Source organism: Canis lupus, chromosome 36 (genome assembly GCF_048164855.1).
Source record: "Canis lupus baileyi chromosome 36, mCanLup2.hap1, whole genome shotgun sequence".
In the NCBI taxonomy this organism is placed as follows: domain Eukaryota; kingdom Metazoa; phylum Chordata; class Mammalia; order Carnivora; family Canidae; genus Canis; species Canis lupus.
Genome location: NC_132873.1, coordinates 15,358,408 through 15,375,052, shown reverse-complemented (window position 1 = coordinate 15,375,052; position 16,645 = coordinate 15,358,408). Strand labels below are relative to the sequence as shown.

Below are 16,645 nucleotides of genomic sequence, written 5' to 3'. Positions count from 1 at the left end.
GAGGTTTCAACTATAATTTCTACTAAACTCAAGCTGGATATTTTTCAAAGAAAATCATATTACAAATATATTTCCATCTCTCCTAATATTTTAACTAACCTTTTAAAAAGGATGATTCCAAAGTTTTTTTTTAAAAAAGTTTTGCTTTGTTTTGTTTTTATTAAACACAACTTTCTTAAACTCCTTTTTTGTCTGACTCAAACAGAATCACTCCATTATTGTTTTAACTTCAGGAGACACATGATGTAAGTATTGTCTACTCCCAGCTAATTCCTATAATATCACTTAGCCTGTACTCTTTTCAAAGCTCCACTTAATTGCCCCAAACTTCCCAGCATAAAGTGTACAGGATAACCATGATCATCACAGTCTTAACATGCTTATTATAATAGAAACAGCTTCTGTACATTATCTATTTATTAGAGAGAACAGTTTTTTTCTTAAGTTCACACTTGGCCTTTCCAATGTCTCTCCTTCATTTGCGCAAACGACTCATGACCTTCTTTTTCTCTTCTCCATCAAACAGAGCTGGCCTAACCTTTAAATCTTAGAATTTATAAAATTCTATTACTTCCACAGACTTTTCTGAAATGAGATTCCTCTTTTCTCTTCCCTCATTCCAACCTCTCACCCCCAATCCATGTTCTTTTCTCTTTTGAGATCAGGTTCCAAATATAGCAACTTCATAAAACCATTTTCAGGTTTTTGCATCAAAAAGCAGGGCCCTCCGAGATAGGGGGAAGAAAAGTGTGTAGTATGATGGGTGTTCAAGAAATATGTTTATGATGAAATGCTTATTAATTTCATTCTTTTTTTTCTTCTCCTTCCATTCTTATTTTAACATGCTTATTTACTTCATGACTACCAATTATCCATTAAAAGGACATCTGGAATAGGCATCCCATGAAGCCTACATTTATTACCATATTCTAATAATAAAATAAATGTGCTTGCTGTGTATATGCTGAGTTTATGCCATTCCATCCAATATATGTTTACTGAAATTTATCTTCATAAACGTTAAGAGCTAACATATTGCTAAATTATCATGTGGTGAAGCTCTAAGAATTTCTTGAATCATAAAATTCTCCCATCAATTGTTTTCCATCATCTCATTCACACCCGTTCTTTTCAAACTCTTTCTCTTAAGCTCTTGAATATGCTAAACCAAACTATTACACCCTTCTATTAAACTCTCTCCACCTTGTGAACTGAACAGTTAACCCTTATTCTAGTTTCCATCCCATAATAGGGCTTTAATGAGTTTCTGCCTCAACACATGGATAAACTTCATTAGCAGCCATGTGTCTCAGCATATTAAAGGCCCTTTAATGCCTTAAAATTGCCCTATTTCAGTTGCTATTGTATAAATTCAAAGAATTCTTATCTATGGGGCTGAGGAGGTTGAAAGTGGTCGATGGGCCCCCTACAGTTCCAGACTGAGGTATTTAATTTTATCCTGCTGATATGCCTGACCTTGAATTAGGGCTTCTATTTAGATAAATTAGTGTATTATCACATGGGCATCATTTGAAACGATGAATAGCACGAATAAACACTCTGTCCAAAAAGAGAAAGGCAACTTTTTTTGAATTGTCCTCACTGCTTTTGACTTCTGCTAGGTGCTCCGACTCTCATTCAGTGCTCTGTCTCCCTCTGCACTCTTTCTTGGAAGGACTATGCCTTTCCCAGGTCCTGCTTACTCAGTGGTGCAGCGCCTGACATCTAGGGGCACTGATGACCCATTCAGGAAGTGACTAACAGAACAAACAAAATGAAGAAGATGATGATCTATTGAATAGGATGCAAACCCAAGGGACAGGAGGCCTGGGTCAAATTTTAATTCTGCCAACAGCAGGTCATACAACCTGGGCTAAAGCATTTCTACACTGCTGATTCTCAGTTTCCCCCATACGTTATCATGCTTGCCCTAATTTCATAGAAATGGAGCATTAGCGTTTGTCATTTTAATGAGAGAATTGGGGACTGTTACAAGAAAGTCTCGCTTTAATCCTAAGGTTAAAAAAATGGTTTAATAGTAATGACCATAATAACAGTAACTATAATGGTAACAATAATGGGCCTAGGAACGGAAGACCATTCCTTTGTAATTTCCTTGTTCTGGTTCTTAGTCACTTGATGAGGCAGTATGTTTAAGGACCTTCCCAACTTTATTCTATTTAGAAGACACTCAGAGTAGTTTTCATTGTCAATTTGTATTTAAACTATGTTTCTCATTTCCTCTTAATAATGAGTTATTAAGAAAAATATCTACTTGATTTCTTTTCTCATTGTTCATCAGCACAGAAGTTAAGAGCTTGGACTTGAGCAATACTATTTGGTTTGAATCCTGGCCCAGCCTCCTCGGAGCTGTGTGACATTGGGCAAGTCACTTGACCTCTCTGGGCCTCATTCCTTCACCTATAAAATAAGAATAGTACCTACGTCATTAGATTAACACAAGGATTAAAAAGGTTAATATTTGTAAAAGACTTAGAACAATGCCTGGCACACAGCAACTGCTTTCTTTGTTGAATAAATAGATGATATTTCAAATTTTAGAGAACTTTCATTATACGTATAAAATAAACACTTTTGTTTGCCTTTTAAATATGACACTCATCTTTGTTTCTGTTATTTTTAGCTTCCTTTTTATCTGAAAACAATTTCCCTAAATCCAAGTTAGACTGAAAAATGGTGCCACCTCAAGACCTGCCCCACAGCAGATATAAATTGTTAAGTAAATTGCCCAATTGTGTGATTTTTCCACCTAAAAAGCACCCATTTACATTCGTTGGTGCAAAATCCAGAATGTGCTTATCAGATAGACCCATGGATTACGTGAAAGCAACACCCGTCCATTGAAAGAGTCCTCCAAGTGGAACATGCGAGAAGATGGCCTCTTTTCCCCCTCTGTGATAAACGACCAAAGATTTCATTTCTGGCCTTTGTCCTGACTCTACCAACATGACTCACTCTCAAAAGTATAAATGTGGACACGTTTTATATGAATTTCTGTATTAGAAAAGTTTGCTCAATTAACACAAAGCACCACTTCAATCATAGGCTTTTTTTCCTTCTTAGAAATGATCAAGAAGAAATGTGGAAAACACTTCTTTCTCTTTTTGTGTAGAAACTACTAACATTTCAATAAATTCACTTTTGCTGAACATGAGCATAGTAAAGTGATTTTTTTAAAAATTGAAAGTGAAAATTTCCTTTGTATCAAAATATAAGAATTATTTAGCTGACTCCAAGAAGATAAATAAATCTGTGACCGTAATGACTGAATTATTGAACAAGAAAACTATGCTACACAAAGACCAGAAAACAGAGTGAGAGAGAAAGGTCTGTAATGGTTTGGCTGCTAAAGGACATTTTTACACACATGCCAGCACTAAGTGCTCTTCGCAATGAATAAACCATATGTCCATTTTTATATGCTTCCTTTCACTAAGATCCTGCGACTTCACAATATTCCCTTTGTCCCAGTCCCTGCCTTGTCTTGCCCCTCCCTCGGTTCCCCCATCCCTAACTTCACCTCCTTGGGCAAACAGTATTTGTGCCCTAGCTACCAACTTGAACATCTGCTACCTTAAAAAAAAAAAATCACCTCATTGCCTAACATCCTCCAGGGCAAAAAGTTTGAAGGATTCAGCATCCTCAAAAGAACAGCCACAGAAGGGGGGAAAAAAAGGCATATCTTTTCCAGCTCAGTAAATTCTATCTATATAAAGATTAAATGAATAACATTTTAAAAATTCTTCAGTGCAAGCAAATCCATGTTACCAAGAATGTATTGTCTTTCTTATGCATAGAGGGAGACCCACACATTTTATTTTATTTCATTTTTGCAACTGTGTCTCCTTTTCAACATATTACCATATAGAAAAGATATAGCATATATGACTCTAGAGAAAAGAATGCCAATATTTTCCCTCTTTTTACCCAATGGTTTTCTCATCTTCTTCTTTTTTTTTTTTCTCTCTCCTCAAACACTCCCCCAACTCAAAAATAAAGAAATATTTCCACTAAATTAAAGGGAGCTCTGTGTTAAAAATAGCTTGCCCGGATCCAACCAGAGCCCATTTTTTTAAACTCCATTTCAACATTTAGTTGGCATCTCTGCCCCTCACTCACTTATATCAGCCACACCCCCAACCAGAATTCCCATCGCCATATACCTTTGCCCTCAAGCTTTTACTAGTCCATTGCTTTTATATGTTTGCACTTAATTTGATTCTATCCTTCATGCTTTTTTTCATTATTCTTAGTTCATCCACACCACATAAATTATCACCTTTGTTTTCAGTTCCCCATGTGCCCCATTCACACCAATTCCAAATAAATACTTCTGATTCTCATCCATTTAATCCAAATTAATTCATATTCCCTCTCCCCATCCTCCATCCTCACCTCTAGGTCCCCTCCTGTTTCTCTTTCTTATAGCACCTACTTTTCCTTCCATGCTTATCATCTCTGAGGAGGGTTTCACAGGCAAAATACTTCTGGAGGATGCAAGGAGATCGCTTTCTGTATTGTCTTAGTAAAGCCAAAATCCACAGTGCTGCCACCTTCAATGAGCCAATGCCTGCACATCCAGATGCACTTTCTATAACTGGTGTCCATGAGTATCATAACCCCCACACAGAGTGAGGAAAAAGCTTTTTGCTTTCGATGGTATTTCATTTTGGTTACTGCCTTATTTCTACTTTCTATAGAGCTGTTTTTTTCACGCAGTCATCATTAATCAATATCAGCAGCAATCGTAGTAAGTACAACCAACTCCACTACGGTCTTCAATGAGCTCTTACGATCTGCCAAGTATTTTACATATATCTACACATTTAATTTTCAAAACAATCTAGGTTGAAGATAAAATTATCCCCATATTTTATAAATGACTAAGCTGAGACTCAGGGAAGATAAGTCACCTAACCAGATCACAAATCTAAGAAGCAGTAGACCCAGAACTCAGATCCTTGTCCACCTACTACAAAGCCCTCCCTCCCTCTTAACCACTCTGCAACACTGCCTTTCAATAATGTAGGGTGCCTCCTTGAGTAAATTACCCATGGGGAGGAGTCTTAACACATCAGTCCACCGTACGGCAAGTGGTTGCAGGTGCTGGGGAACATAATGAGCTCCACCTTGATAATCACTCTGAGTAGACAATGCCCAAAAAACAAAGCACTGAATAAGCACCACTCCTAAAGGGGTTTCCTTCTGACACATCTGTTGGGAAAAGGGGATAAGAAAAGAAGAAAAATGCTCTGGACTTCCCATTGAAAACATAGAATCTCGCTTCCCCAGAGCTGTCCAGTCTTCATACAAGACAGGATGTGGCCTGTCTTCATGTCAATAATTCAGAAACGTGTCCATAATCACGACTTCCACGCCCTCAACAAAGCATTCTTGCTTCATTCCGCTTTCTCTGGTTTCCTGGGGAGAATAGGAAGTGAGTCACCATCAAAGCCTGGGAGCACTGCAATGTCTTGTCATGACTTTCCTCAGTGACTTGAGAAAGAAAGATATATAAATAAAAAATGACCTGCAGGACAATATCATAAAGGAAAAGAAGCTGACTCGAGCAGGAAGCATTGTCTGTGGAGTAGAGCACTCAGACTCAAACTCTTGGGAAACCCTACACGGGACTCTGCAACCTGAGCCACCAGGTTCACAAGTCATGTTAGCAGACCTTCCCATGAGCCAAGAGCTACATAGGAAGTTAAATGTGGAACTGGAGGAGTACATGACGAAGTCCTGTGTAGCAAAGAAGCAGTATGTTCTCATCCTCCCTTGGGACTGACTTTGAGGTTCAAAATGGTGATTTCTTTTAGACACACAGTACACATCTTACTTCAGGAAAGTGCTTCTGTACTGCACACAGATATTTCATGCCCCTGACACTGCAGAGCACTGGATGGGAAAGCCAGTCGGTTGGAGAGATATGGACAATGAGGCCCAATGAGGTAAAGGGACACTCTCAAGGTCACAGAGCTAGTTAGTGGCACAGTGAGAACTAGAACCCGGGTCTTTCTGATTTTCCAGCCAATGAAATCTGCTCTGCACATTTCCTTGGTGGCACAGACCGAAACTCCCCACAAAGCACCAGGAAGACAAGCTGTGAGACCAAAAAGGACTCTCAGCAGCCACATCTCCTGGCTCAAATCCAATCACCCATTTCTCTCCAGTTGCACTCTCACTCTGCTATACTTTTGGAGCTTTTCCCTCTTCAGCGGTCCTGTGCAAGCGGTATGCAAAACCACACAGGCGAGACAGTAGGGACTCATTTAAAACCCGCCAATGACAGTAATGGCTCCTAGGATGCTAACACGAGGAAGAAACACCAGCCCTAAGCTTGCACCTCAGAGCACAGAACGAAGACCAGTTTCAAGGAAAATGCCAATCTCACTCTTTGCTCTGTAAGCCCCGCTCTTCCAAATCATCCCACTGCTCCAAAGATCAATATGGTGCCTGGGAATCACTGCAGAAGTCCTGAGTAAAACATACAGCCCCTGTCGGTGCCCACTCCCCTCTACCACACACATAGCAATGTAATCACTTTAGCAACTTCCCAGTAACAGGCTCATTAAAAAGCAATTCCGCCATCTCTCCATAAAGCACGCGCCAGAGAACAATGCAAAAGAGGAGATGCCAATTAATTATAGAATGATCACATCTAATGAACTCTGAAACCCTCCTGCTGTTGGTGACTTTGATGAAAAATCAGGGATGCTGGGAAAAGAGTGAATAGGGACACCCCGACTACCTTGTTTAGCCGTGGAGTCTTTCAAATGTGCCTCCTCAGACTCCAGTGTTGCTCAAAACTGCAGAGCTACGCTCCTAAAACGATGAAACGTGTCAGGGAGGTGACAAGCACGTGCAGGGTGTATGGCGGTGAGTCACGCCGCCGGAGCCCATTCAGGCGTCCTCGGAACTGTGTGATTCTGCCCTGGGGTGCTCCTTGGGCCCGAAAGGATGGCGCGGCCAGCGAGCGACACTCCGCCGCCCTGGCCCGGCCCTCCCGCCTGGCTACCACTCCAGGTGAGCACGACGCCCCTCCTTGGGACACGGGAGCCCTTCCCACTGAGAGGCTAGAGGAGGAGAAGGAGAGGGAGGAGGAGAAGGAGGAGGAGAAGGAAGAGGAGGAAGAGGAGGAAGAAGAGGAAGAGGAGGAGAAGCAGAAGAAACCACGTGCGGCCAACTTGTACCACTACCTGTGTGAGTCCTCTGGTGGGCCTTTAGGTGGGAGCTTTTTGTATAAACTTTCCGGCACCCGTTAAACTGACAGCGGTGAACCCTCTTCTTGTTTTCGGGGCACGCCTCGGCCCCCACCCCTCCTTGCTCACTGTCGCTCTGTCCGCTCTTAACTGTCCCAGCTGCCGCCACGGCCGCTGCTGCCGTTGCCACCCCTCCCACCTTGACTGAGCCGAGCGCAGCCTTCTTGGCCACCAGTTTCAACGTCACCGTGCCATCCACGGCTGAGAGAGTCTGTGAGGTTTTGACCAGATGGCGGCTGAGCTCAGGGGACGACGGGGGCGTTAATGAGGTCACTGCGTTGAGCTGGGCCTGGTTGACGGCTGTGTAGCTGTCTAGAGAAGAGCTGGTTGGCTGGAGGCTGAGGCAGGTCTCAGATAGCAACTTGTCCCGAGAGAGCAGAATGTCCACTGCCGAGCTCTTCTCGCAGATGGTGGCTTCCACCGGGAGCAGCAGCGGGTCCAAGCGCCGGAAGCTTTCCTCAATGCACGGGGGAGGAGAAGCATGGAGGAAACAGTCCAAGTCCTCCCCGAAGGTCTCCGAGATCCTCCTAGGCTCCGTCTGTAGGTAGCGTTCCAATTCAAGGCATGTCTGCAGAGGGGAAGGAGGGAGGGAGAGAAACAGCCATCAGAGGCGAAGAACACCATGAGGCCACATGTTGACAGGCTGAGCAGGAAGACACACAGAACGGTTTTGTGGCTGGAATCTGAACTTTTCTTGGTGGAAGGTCTGACCTTGTTATTTACTCCCCGAGTAATTTCTGAAGGGTTCATAAGGGTCAAATCATGCAAGTATAATGAAGGGGAACTAGAGGCCCAGAAGGACTATCTCGCACCATCAAGATCCCGGAGAATGTTCAATGTTAAAATGATCTCTGCCCCACAACCCAAGTCAGCAGGTAAAAGTCTCCAAGCACCCTTAGGAGTTCTCATGTAAGCAAGAAGCAAATAGAATCAGACAAAGTTTTCACACTGAAACAAGACTTCCCATAGTCGAACTCCATTTTTCAAACAGACTTGAGCAACTTGCAAAAATAAGTCAATTTTCCAACTTGCTCCGAAGATCAGATCATACCCGTCCAAACTGAGAGGTGACCTCAGTTGCAATCAACCAACAGCAAGCCTGGCCTTGCATTCGCTAACCAGCAGGAATGGGTACTGTTCTAAAGAATGCCTCTCACAAAACCTTTGCTTACAAGACAAAACTCCCATTGTTTACAGTAAGTTATTCAAAATACAATTGCTACCTATTTTGTGGCAAGGAGCCTAAGTCTGAATACAATGGTTTAGCATCTCTAACTATGTGATAAAAATAAGTTCAAACACAGCTATTTGACTTGCTAGAGATAGGACCCAATATATTTCAACATAAAGCTTTCACCTGGTAAAGAAGTAAAGAAAACTGAAAAGTTCCGGAGTCACAACAAATCTTCTTCCATGGTGCTCTTCATAAGATGGTGGAAGCGCTCTTATGGCAAAAGTGAATATTTAAGTTTGTACTCGAAAAGCTCTCCTCACTTAAAAATTCTACTTTTCCAGAATCTTGTATAAAAACCATGGTGCTAACTGGCACCCTCAGCTCTATTTGCTCTGGCTTCGAGACTTTAACAAAGAAACACTAATGGCAAAGAAACATTACTGGCAAATTTTAAGTGAGACGAGGTCCTAATTTATTGCCTCTGTAGAGGCATCTTTGATTTTCACCAATGTTTGGATCTTAGGCTTTTATTCTGTTAAGAATATATTTTAATGATACACCTAGTTGTGTTGTATCTATTAAGGATTTTATTTTGGTGACACTTCAAAATATTGTTTTTGTTTTTGTTTTTCTTTCCTATCCTATTCATTCTCCCATAAATTTCTAATAGAGATGCACTATTGGTAGGGTTTACATTTTCCCAGATATAGAATCATAGAACCATGAGCTCTTTGTCTAGATTTTAGGTAGATTGTGCTTCTCTAATATGTGCATATGTCAGCATTTTACCTGTTTTTCTTAGACTGCATGAAATAGCTATGCCATGCTCACTATTTTGACAAGGTTCTAGCTGCCTACCTAGGGTTAGTATTTAATCCATTGATGGTCACTGCCTTTGGGATTCTCTGTCAGCCTGTCCTTCATGGCTGCCAAACATCATCTGTATCCTTAAGACACCTAGGGCCCAACTCCTCCTACCCTGCTTGTCTCATTCCATTCCTACTCTCTGAGTAACTCAAATTCTACCTCCAAAGTTTTCTTTTCTATTTGCTGAAGTATCCAATACCAACTTATGTACTTTAACCTTCAAAATCTTAAAATTATTTATATTCTCCCACTGGTTATACAGTAGTCTTGTGTCTTCTGCTTATTTTTTGTTGTTGTTGTTAGTACTGTTTTTATTGAGGCATAACTGACATATAACACTTTATTAGTTTCAAACAACATAATGATTCCATATTTGTATACATTATTAAATGAAATGATCATCACAGTTAAGTCCAAAAAATCGGTTTTTAATCAGCCTTATGGTAAAACTCTATTAATGAATTAATGAGTTTTAAATATGAATCAACTTTGGGTTTCACTTGACTTTTAATAGTATAAACTAATGAATGATTCTAATCTTCATTCAACACTCATGTCACACTTTTTTGTTCAACCACTGTGTTCACAGCAAGGTGCAAGTGTTCTGTGTGTTGGAAGAAGATATTAATAGATCCATGTGATGAAGGTGCAGAATAAATAATTACAAGCTAAAAGTGACATGAATTTACAAAGCAAAGTGATACCAAATAATATAATATAAAGTGTGTTGATAAGTTCTTAGGGGACAATGAAGTCTACTCTCTATAATATAAGGCAATCATCAAGTATTTTACGTATTGATTAAATAATAGCTCTGGCTGAGTAGCTTCCCACCACTCTATATCTGAAACCAACACTATCACCATCTCAGGTCTAGAAGTTTACATTATCCTCAGGTACCTCTTTCTAAATTCCATGTCTCAAAAATGTTCCTTTTCCTTTTTCCATCTCATTTCTAGAAAGTATCATTTACTTATTTCCAATATTGAAGCCCTCATTTTTAGCTAAAGTCAATTCACTTCTAAATTTTGACATCTTATTCCTAAAACCTCCCTTAAAGGTCCTCTTCCCTTTCAACACCCTCACCTACCAGGCACAGTACCTGGCACTCAATAGGTACATGATGTCTATCAAACAAAGACAAAAATCAACTTTATACTAGTACTTTGATTATTCTAACTCCTCCATTCCACAAAAGTCATCTCCTGAGGCCCTACCTGGGTGATGCTGAGGCTAGAAATCTTAGAAATGACCACTAATACACGTTTTCTGGAACACAACTATAATGCTTCTTTAGCTTTGCCCAAAGGGCAGAAGCAGATCATCGAGACCAGATATGTTTCAGGTAAAAGTCAGCTGAATCATAGGTTATTAGTTGTCCTTGAGGCAGTTCCCTACCTCACACGCAAGGACTATTTCACAACCAAGCCACCGCAGTCTTTTGATCGAGTTTTTTGTGTGTCATGTCTTCTTACATACTTTCTAGCTCAAAGATTTGAAAGCTACTGAGAAATTGTTGTGATCGTTAAGAAGCTCAGATCTCTTCATATTCAGAGTTCTGGGAAACAGAGAGATTCTAAACACATTTACATACTTTTCTGGGAAGGTTAAAAAATAACCTACCCAGTATGCCCTAGTTTAAATCCCAGGAGTACACAGGTCACACTAATGATCTAAAGATAGAGACATATCTACTAAAATGTGGAAAATGCTGGACCACTTAAGACCAGCTATCACTTGCAACCCTAATACGGGGCATTCTTATTCCATCTGAGAATTAGAAATCATTTTGGAATGGTTTTTGTCTTGAGAAAAAGACAAAATTTACTTCTTGTAAATTCTGCTTAGATAGAGGAGAAAATTTTGTTAATTAGAAACTCATCAGAAGTGCTAGAAATTAAAATGTCAAGAATGAAGAGAATTTTTTTTAAGATTTTATTTATTTATTCATGAGAGATACAGTGAGAGAGAGAGAGAGGTAGAGACACAGGCAGAGGGAGAAGCAGGCTCCATGCAGGGAGCCCAACGTGGGACTCGATCCTGGTTCTCCAGGATCACATCCCGGGGTTAAGGCAGTGCTAAACCACTGGGCACGAATGAAGAGAATTTTAATGTTAGATTATTTCTAAGCCAAAGAGAAGGTTTATCTCCAATGTTTTTCTTTAATGATTACAAGGACTCCCTTAAGAAATGCCTATAATGTTTAACTGGAATTTGAGGTATTTACTCTAGATATTAATACATACACACAGAGAGGTATATATAGAAATAAATATGTATGCATGTCTATGAGTATATATACATACATGTCCTAGCTCTGTCTTTAGGAAGAGTCTACAAAAGAAAGACACTGTGGTAGCAGTGAGCACACCTAATATACAGATCTTGGTTTCTAAATATCATTATCCAATAAAGGGAAACCAGGGCACCTTGGAGAAATAGGTGATTCAAAGTCTGAGGCAAAGAAAATAAAAGATGAGTCTAGACTATCTCATGGTACTAGAAGGTTAGGAAGTGTTTATAAAGTAACAGAGATATGTCAAAAAGATTCAGGAGCCAATTTGAAGGAGCCCTTAATGACCAACTCTGGACAATATGAGCAACAGAGTGAATAGTGATAATGGATTTTAATACATGGAATAAAATTAATATCTATGAATCCAAAGTGATATAAATAGTTGAATCAATAAACAAATGGAGAGGATTAGCTTCTCTTTATAGTAAAATTATAATTAATAAAAATAGAAGGGATGATGGAAATAGAAAATTGCAATTAGGGGATCCCTGGGTGGCACAGTGGTTTGGCGTCTGCCTTTGGCTCAGGGCCAATCCTGGAGACCCGGGATCGAATCCCACGTCGGGCTCCCGGTGCATGGAGCCTGCTTCTCCCTCTGCCTGTGTCTCTGCCTCTCCCTCTCTCTCTCTCTCTGTGTGTGACTATCGTAAATAAATAAAAATTAAAAAAAAATAAAATAGAAAATTGCAATTAGGCAAACAAAAAAGTAATAATGACTATAGGCCAGAATCACAATGGATGCTAAAATTAGACATGAAAGTATAATGAGAAACAAGATATTTACCTAGTCTCAAAGTATCCTCCAACAAGATACTAGTTAACTGCAAAGACAAAAACAATAATTTTATAGTGGGGAAGCCTGGTATGCACCACTTTTAATATATGATCAAAATTAGCAACACCAGAAATAAGACATATTGATATCATGTACCCTGGTATGACAGGCTGAAAAGGGCACAAAATTATTCTACACTATTTCTGCCCAAAATACATAACCTCAATGTAATCATGAGAAAACATCAGAACAATCCAAATGGAGGGTTATTTTATAAAATAACTGGCTAGTATTCTTTAAAAATACCAAGATCGTGGGGACATCAGGGTGGTGTAGTTGGTTAAGCATCCAACTCTTGGTTTTGGCTCAGGTCGTGATCTCATGGTCATGATATCAAGCCTGGCATTGGGCTCTGTGCTCAGTGTGGAGTCTGCTTGAGATTCTCTCTCCTTCTCCCTCTGCCCATCCTACTTGTGTACCTTCTCTCTCTTTAAAAATAAATAAATCTTTAAAAAGTATATATCAAGATCATGAAGAAAAAGAGAAGATTCAGAAGCTTTCCCAGATTGGAAGAGTCTGAGATATGATAACTGAATACAATGGGTTTTGAAGAGGAAAAAAAAGACACTGACGGGGAAAATCATTTAATTCAAATAAAGCGTACAGATTAGTTAATGGCTCTGTATCAGTATCAATTTTCTGGTTCTGATTATTGTACTATGATCATGTAACATTAGAAGAAACCTGGCTATGCATAGACACGAACTCTATGTACAATTTTTGCAACTTTTCTATAAGTCCAAATAATTTTGAGAAAGAGAGAGGGAAAAAAACAGCCATTAGCCATTAGACACTAGGAGTGTCTCCATATTGGAGATTTGAGTATAGAGTTCAAATATTTGTTTATCTACTAGAACCAAAGATTTGCTCTGTCCCAATGACACTAGCCAGCAAACTCCAACGCGGAGTCAGCAGATGTCAATTTAATTACATAAATTGTGCCTTGCCAAAATTTCACCTTTGGTGATATGAGGCTTCCCTCAACCTGACCTATCAACACAACTTAAGACTTGAGTCATTGGACCAACCACCACCCCTTCAAAAATCCATTACAGTCAGCAATGAGAAGGAAAATGCCCAAGTGCAAAGTGATTTTCTTACTCATTATGAGGTACAGATGAGCTTTGTGAAGACTCTCCAACATTTCAATTTTAAAACATGTGGCTTCTTTTCCTAGTTTCCTAAGAAATATCACCTGAAATTGTTGTTGAAATGATCATCCTAGAATCTTTTTCAATACTCTCTCCATGCTGTTCTTATTACTTGTTGAAGCATGCTTATTAAAAGTGATAATCCAAGACCTAGTTAAAAAAGAAAAAAAATCAAACCTACTACTGCCATACCTACTCTTCTGTGACAGATTCCAGAGGCAGAAATTGACAGAGAACAGGATAACCAAAGTCTTGTAGCACAAATTAAGATCACCAAAATCTCCCCAATGTTGGCAAGAGGTTGTTGCTTTCATGTGTTCAAGAAATACATAAGAAATTTGGCCATATATGGGCATGATGATGCCAAGGTTACAAATGGTTTTCATTAAACCTGTCCTTCTCTCATAATAAATTACATGAAATTTGCCATTTAAGACTACAAACATCTCCAGTCATTTTTGCCATTTCCCCTACAGCCCTCCCCTAAAGGTTTCCTTTACCCATTCTTTCCGCTCTTTACTTTCTCTTGTGTTCATATGCTTCACACAATCTTTCATCTTCCCTCCCACTAATCATTGTTTCATTCAAAGTTCAACATACAGTCTATCTACTTCAGGAGTTTGGTCTAGAAAAAAAAATGCAGTTAAGAAAATATGATGACTGCCAAGTGTTGAAAGACACACCTCCTCCATCCTGGACAATTAAACAGTATCTCCAAAATGAATCTATGAGTCCATAGATTGGTGGTATGCCTGATTTATTAAGATTATAATCTATGGTTTTAGTTTGCATTTTCCTAATGACTAGTGAGGTTGAGCATCTTTTCATGTACCTGTTCAGCTATTCAGGTCCTTTGCTCATTTTTCAACTGGGTTATGTTTTCTTGCTTTTGAGTTGTAGGAGTTCTTTATGTGTCTAGGAGATTAGCTCCTTATTAAATACATGGTTAGCAAATATTTTTCCCCATTCTGCAAATTTTCTTCTTACAATATTGTTTATTTCTTTTGCTGTGCAGAAGCCTTTTAGTTTGATATAGTCCCACTTGTTTATTTTTTATTTTTTTGTTTCTGCTCTAGGTATCATATCAAAAAAAAAATCATTACCAAGTCCCCTGTCAAGGAGCTTTACTCCTATGTTTCTTTCTAGAATGGCCATCATCAAAAAGACAAGAGATAACAAATGCTGGCATGGATGCAGAGAAAAGGGAACCCTTGTGCACTGTTGGATTGTAAACTGGTGCAGCCACTATAAAAAAACAGTATGGAGGAGCCTCAAAAAATTAAAAATAGAACTACCATATGATCCAGCAATTCCATTTCTGGGAATATATCCAAAGGAAACGAAAACACTAAGTCAAAAAGATATCAGCACCCCCATGTTCTTAGCAGCATTATTTACAATAGCCGAGATACAGAAACAACTTAAGTGTCCAATACTGGATGAATGGATAGAGAAGTTGAAGAATATATATACAATGGAATATTATTCAGCCATTAAAAAAACAAGGAAATCCTACCATTTGTGACAACATGGGTGGACATTGAAAGAATTATGCTTAGCAAAATAAGTCAGAGAAAGAAATATGCTGTATGACCTCACTTATATGTGGAATATTAAAAAAAAAATCAAACTTGTGGTTACCAGAGGCAGGGGCAAGGGTAGGGGGAGAGGATATTGGAAAAGGTGGTCAAAAGGTACAAACTTCCAGTTATAAAATACATAAGCACTAAGGATGTAATGTACAACATGATGACTACAGCTAACACTGCTGTGTGATAAAAGAAAAGTTGTTAAGAGAGTAAATCTCAAGGGTTCTCATCATAGGACAAACTTCTTTCTTTCTTTCTTTCTTTTTTTTTTTGTATCTATATGAGAAGACGGATGTTGGGTGAACCTATTGTGGTCATCATTTCACAATATACGTAGTCAAAACATCATGCTGGATGCCTTAAACTTACATAGTGATGTATGCCAATTATTTCTCAATAAGAAGAAAAAACTTAATACATTAATTCTTAAAAATAATGACAATCTTCTTAAAAGCAATGATATATTCCTTATACAACATGGGTACTCAAACAATAAAAATAATATTTTAGAACAAAACTTCTACCTCTATTATCTCAGATGGCAAAGATACCGAAGTGTTTAAAGTGGTGTGAAGTTGTAAGAGTTAGAACTTTCTGAAAGAATGAGCTAAAATCACCTCACAACTCCCATCCAAAACCACCACCATAGCTATATTCATGTTCAGTTGGACACATTCGAGTCCAGTCTCCTCAGTGCCATCCCTTTATAAACCATCCCTTTTTATTTAGAACATAAATAATTTTTCATTTCTGTGTCTTTTGATTTGAACATAAGACAAAGCCATTGGTCCAATATTTTTGCCATCACTCATTACTGTGTCTTATGATTAATTATTTGGAATCTTTGGGTCTTTGGTACTCAAGATGGTGAACCAAAAACAATAAAGAAAAAAAAAGATATTTCATTTTGTGAATGATTTTTTTTCTAGAATAATATAGAGTCAATGAAATGAAATGCCACCTACTACTGCCCATGTTTATAGTCAATTATCAGTCATTTGTGATCCCTTTAGTCAGGTACCCTTAATCCCAATCATTCTACCTATTTCATTCACTTAAAAGATCCAAGAGTTAAAACAGCAAAGAGATAAAGCAAATTGGGGAAGGATATAAATGCAAAAACAAGAGGAAATACAGTTTTCCATGTTATAGAAACTTGCAAAATCATGTTCTTCTGAGATTAGACCTGGACCTGATGATGATGATGGTGATGATGATATGATGGTGATGATGCTTATAGCAAAGAAGGGGTGAACTCTAGTTCCCAGAAACAATGCTCACGCAGGTAATTGCACACGCAGGTGATTGCACTTGGCTGCCCATGGGAGCTACTTCCTGACATTTATTATGTGTGGTTTTATCACGTGCCATTAACCATGGTGCCACTGTCCCCAAAGAGCATGAAGTACAGAAACAGGGAGATGAATCCCTTACTTTTCCCCTGGGATTG

At 39.0% G+C, this 16,645-nt stretch overlaps 1 protein-coding gene across 6 annotated transcripts in view; it reads right to left on the bottom strand.

Annotated features, from left to right (window-relative positions):
* Positions 1-16,645, bottom strand: part of KLF7 (KLF transcription factor 7) — a 91,551-nt gene that overhangs the window by 39,673 nt on the left and 35,233 nt on the right. For 5 of the 6 annotated variants that reach the window (XR_012024886.1, XM_072812878.1, XM_072812879.1 and 2 more), the window contains one exon: positions 7,221-7,851. Coding sequence is in view for 5 of the 6 variants with exons in the window: in XM_072812878.1 (XP_072668979.1) it covers positions 7,221-7,851 (631 nt within the window). In the remaining variant the exon portion in view is untranslated. The remainder of the gene's footprint in view (positions 1-7,220; positions 7,852-16,645) is intronic. The other variant, XM_072812880.1, reaches the window with a different exon arrangement.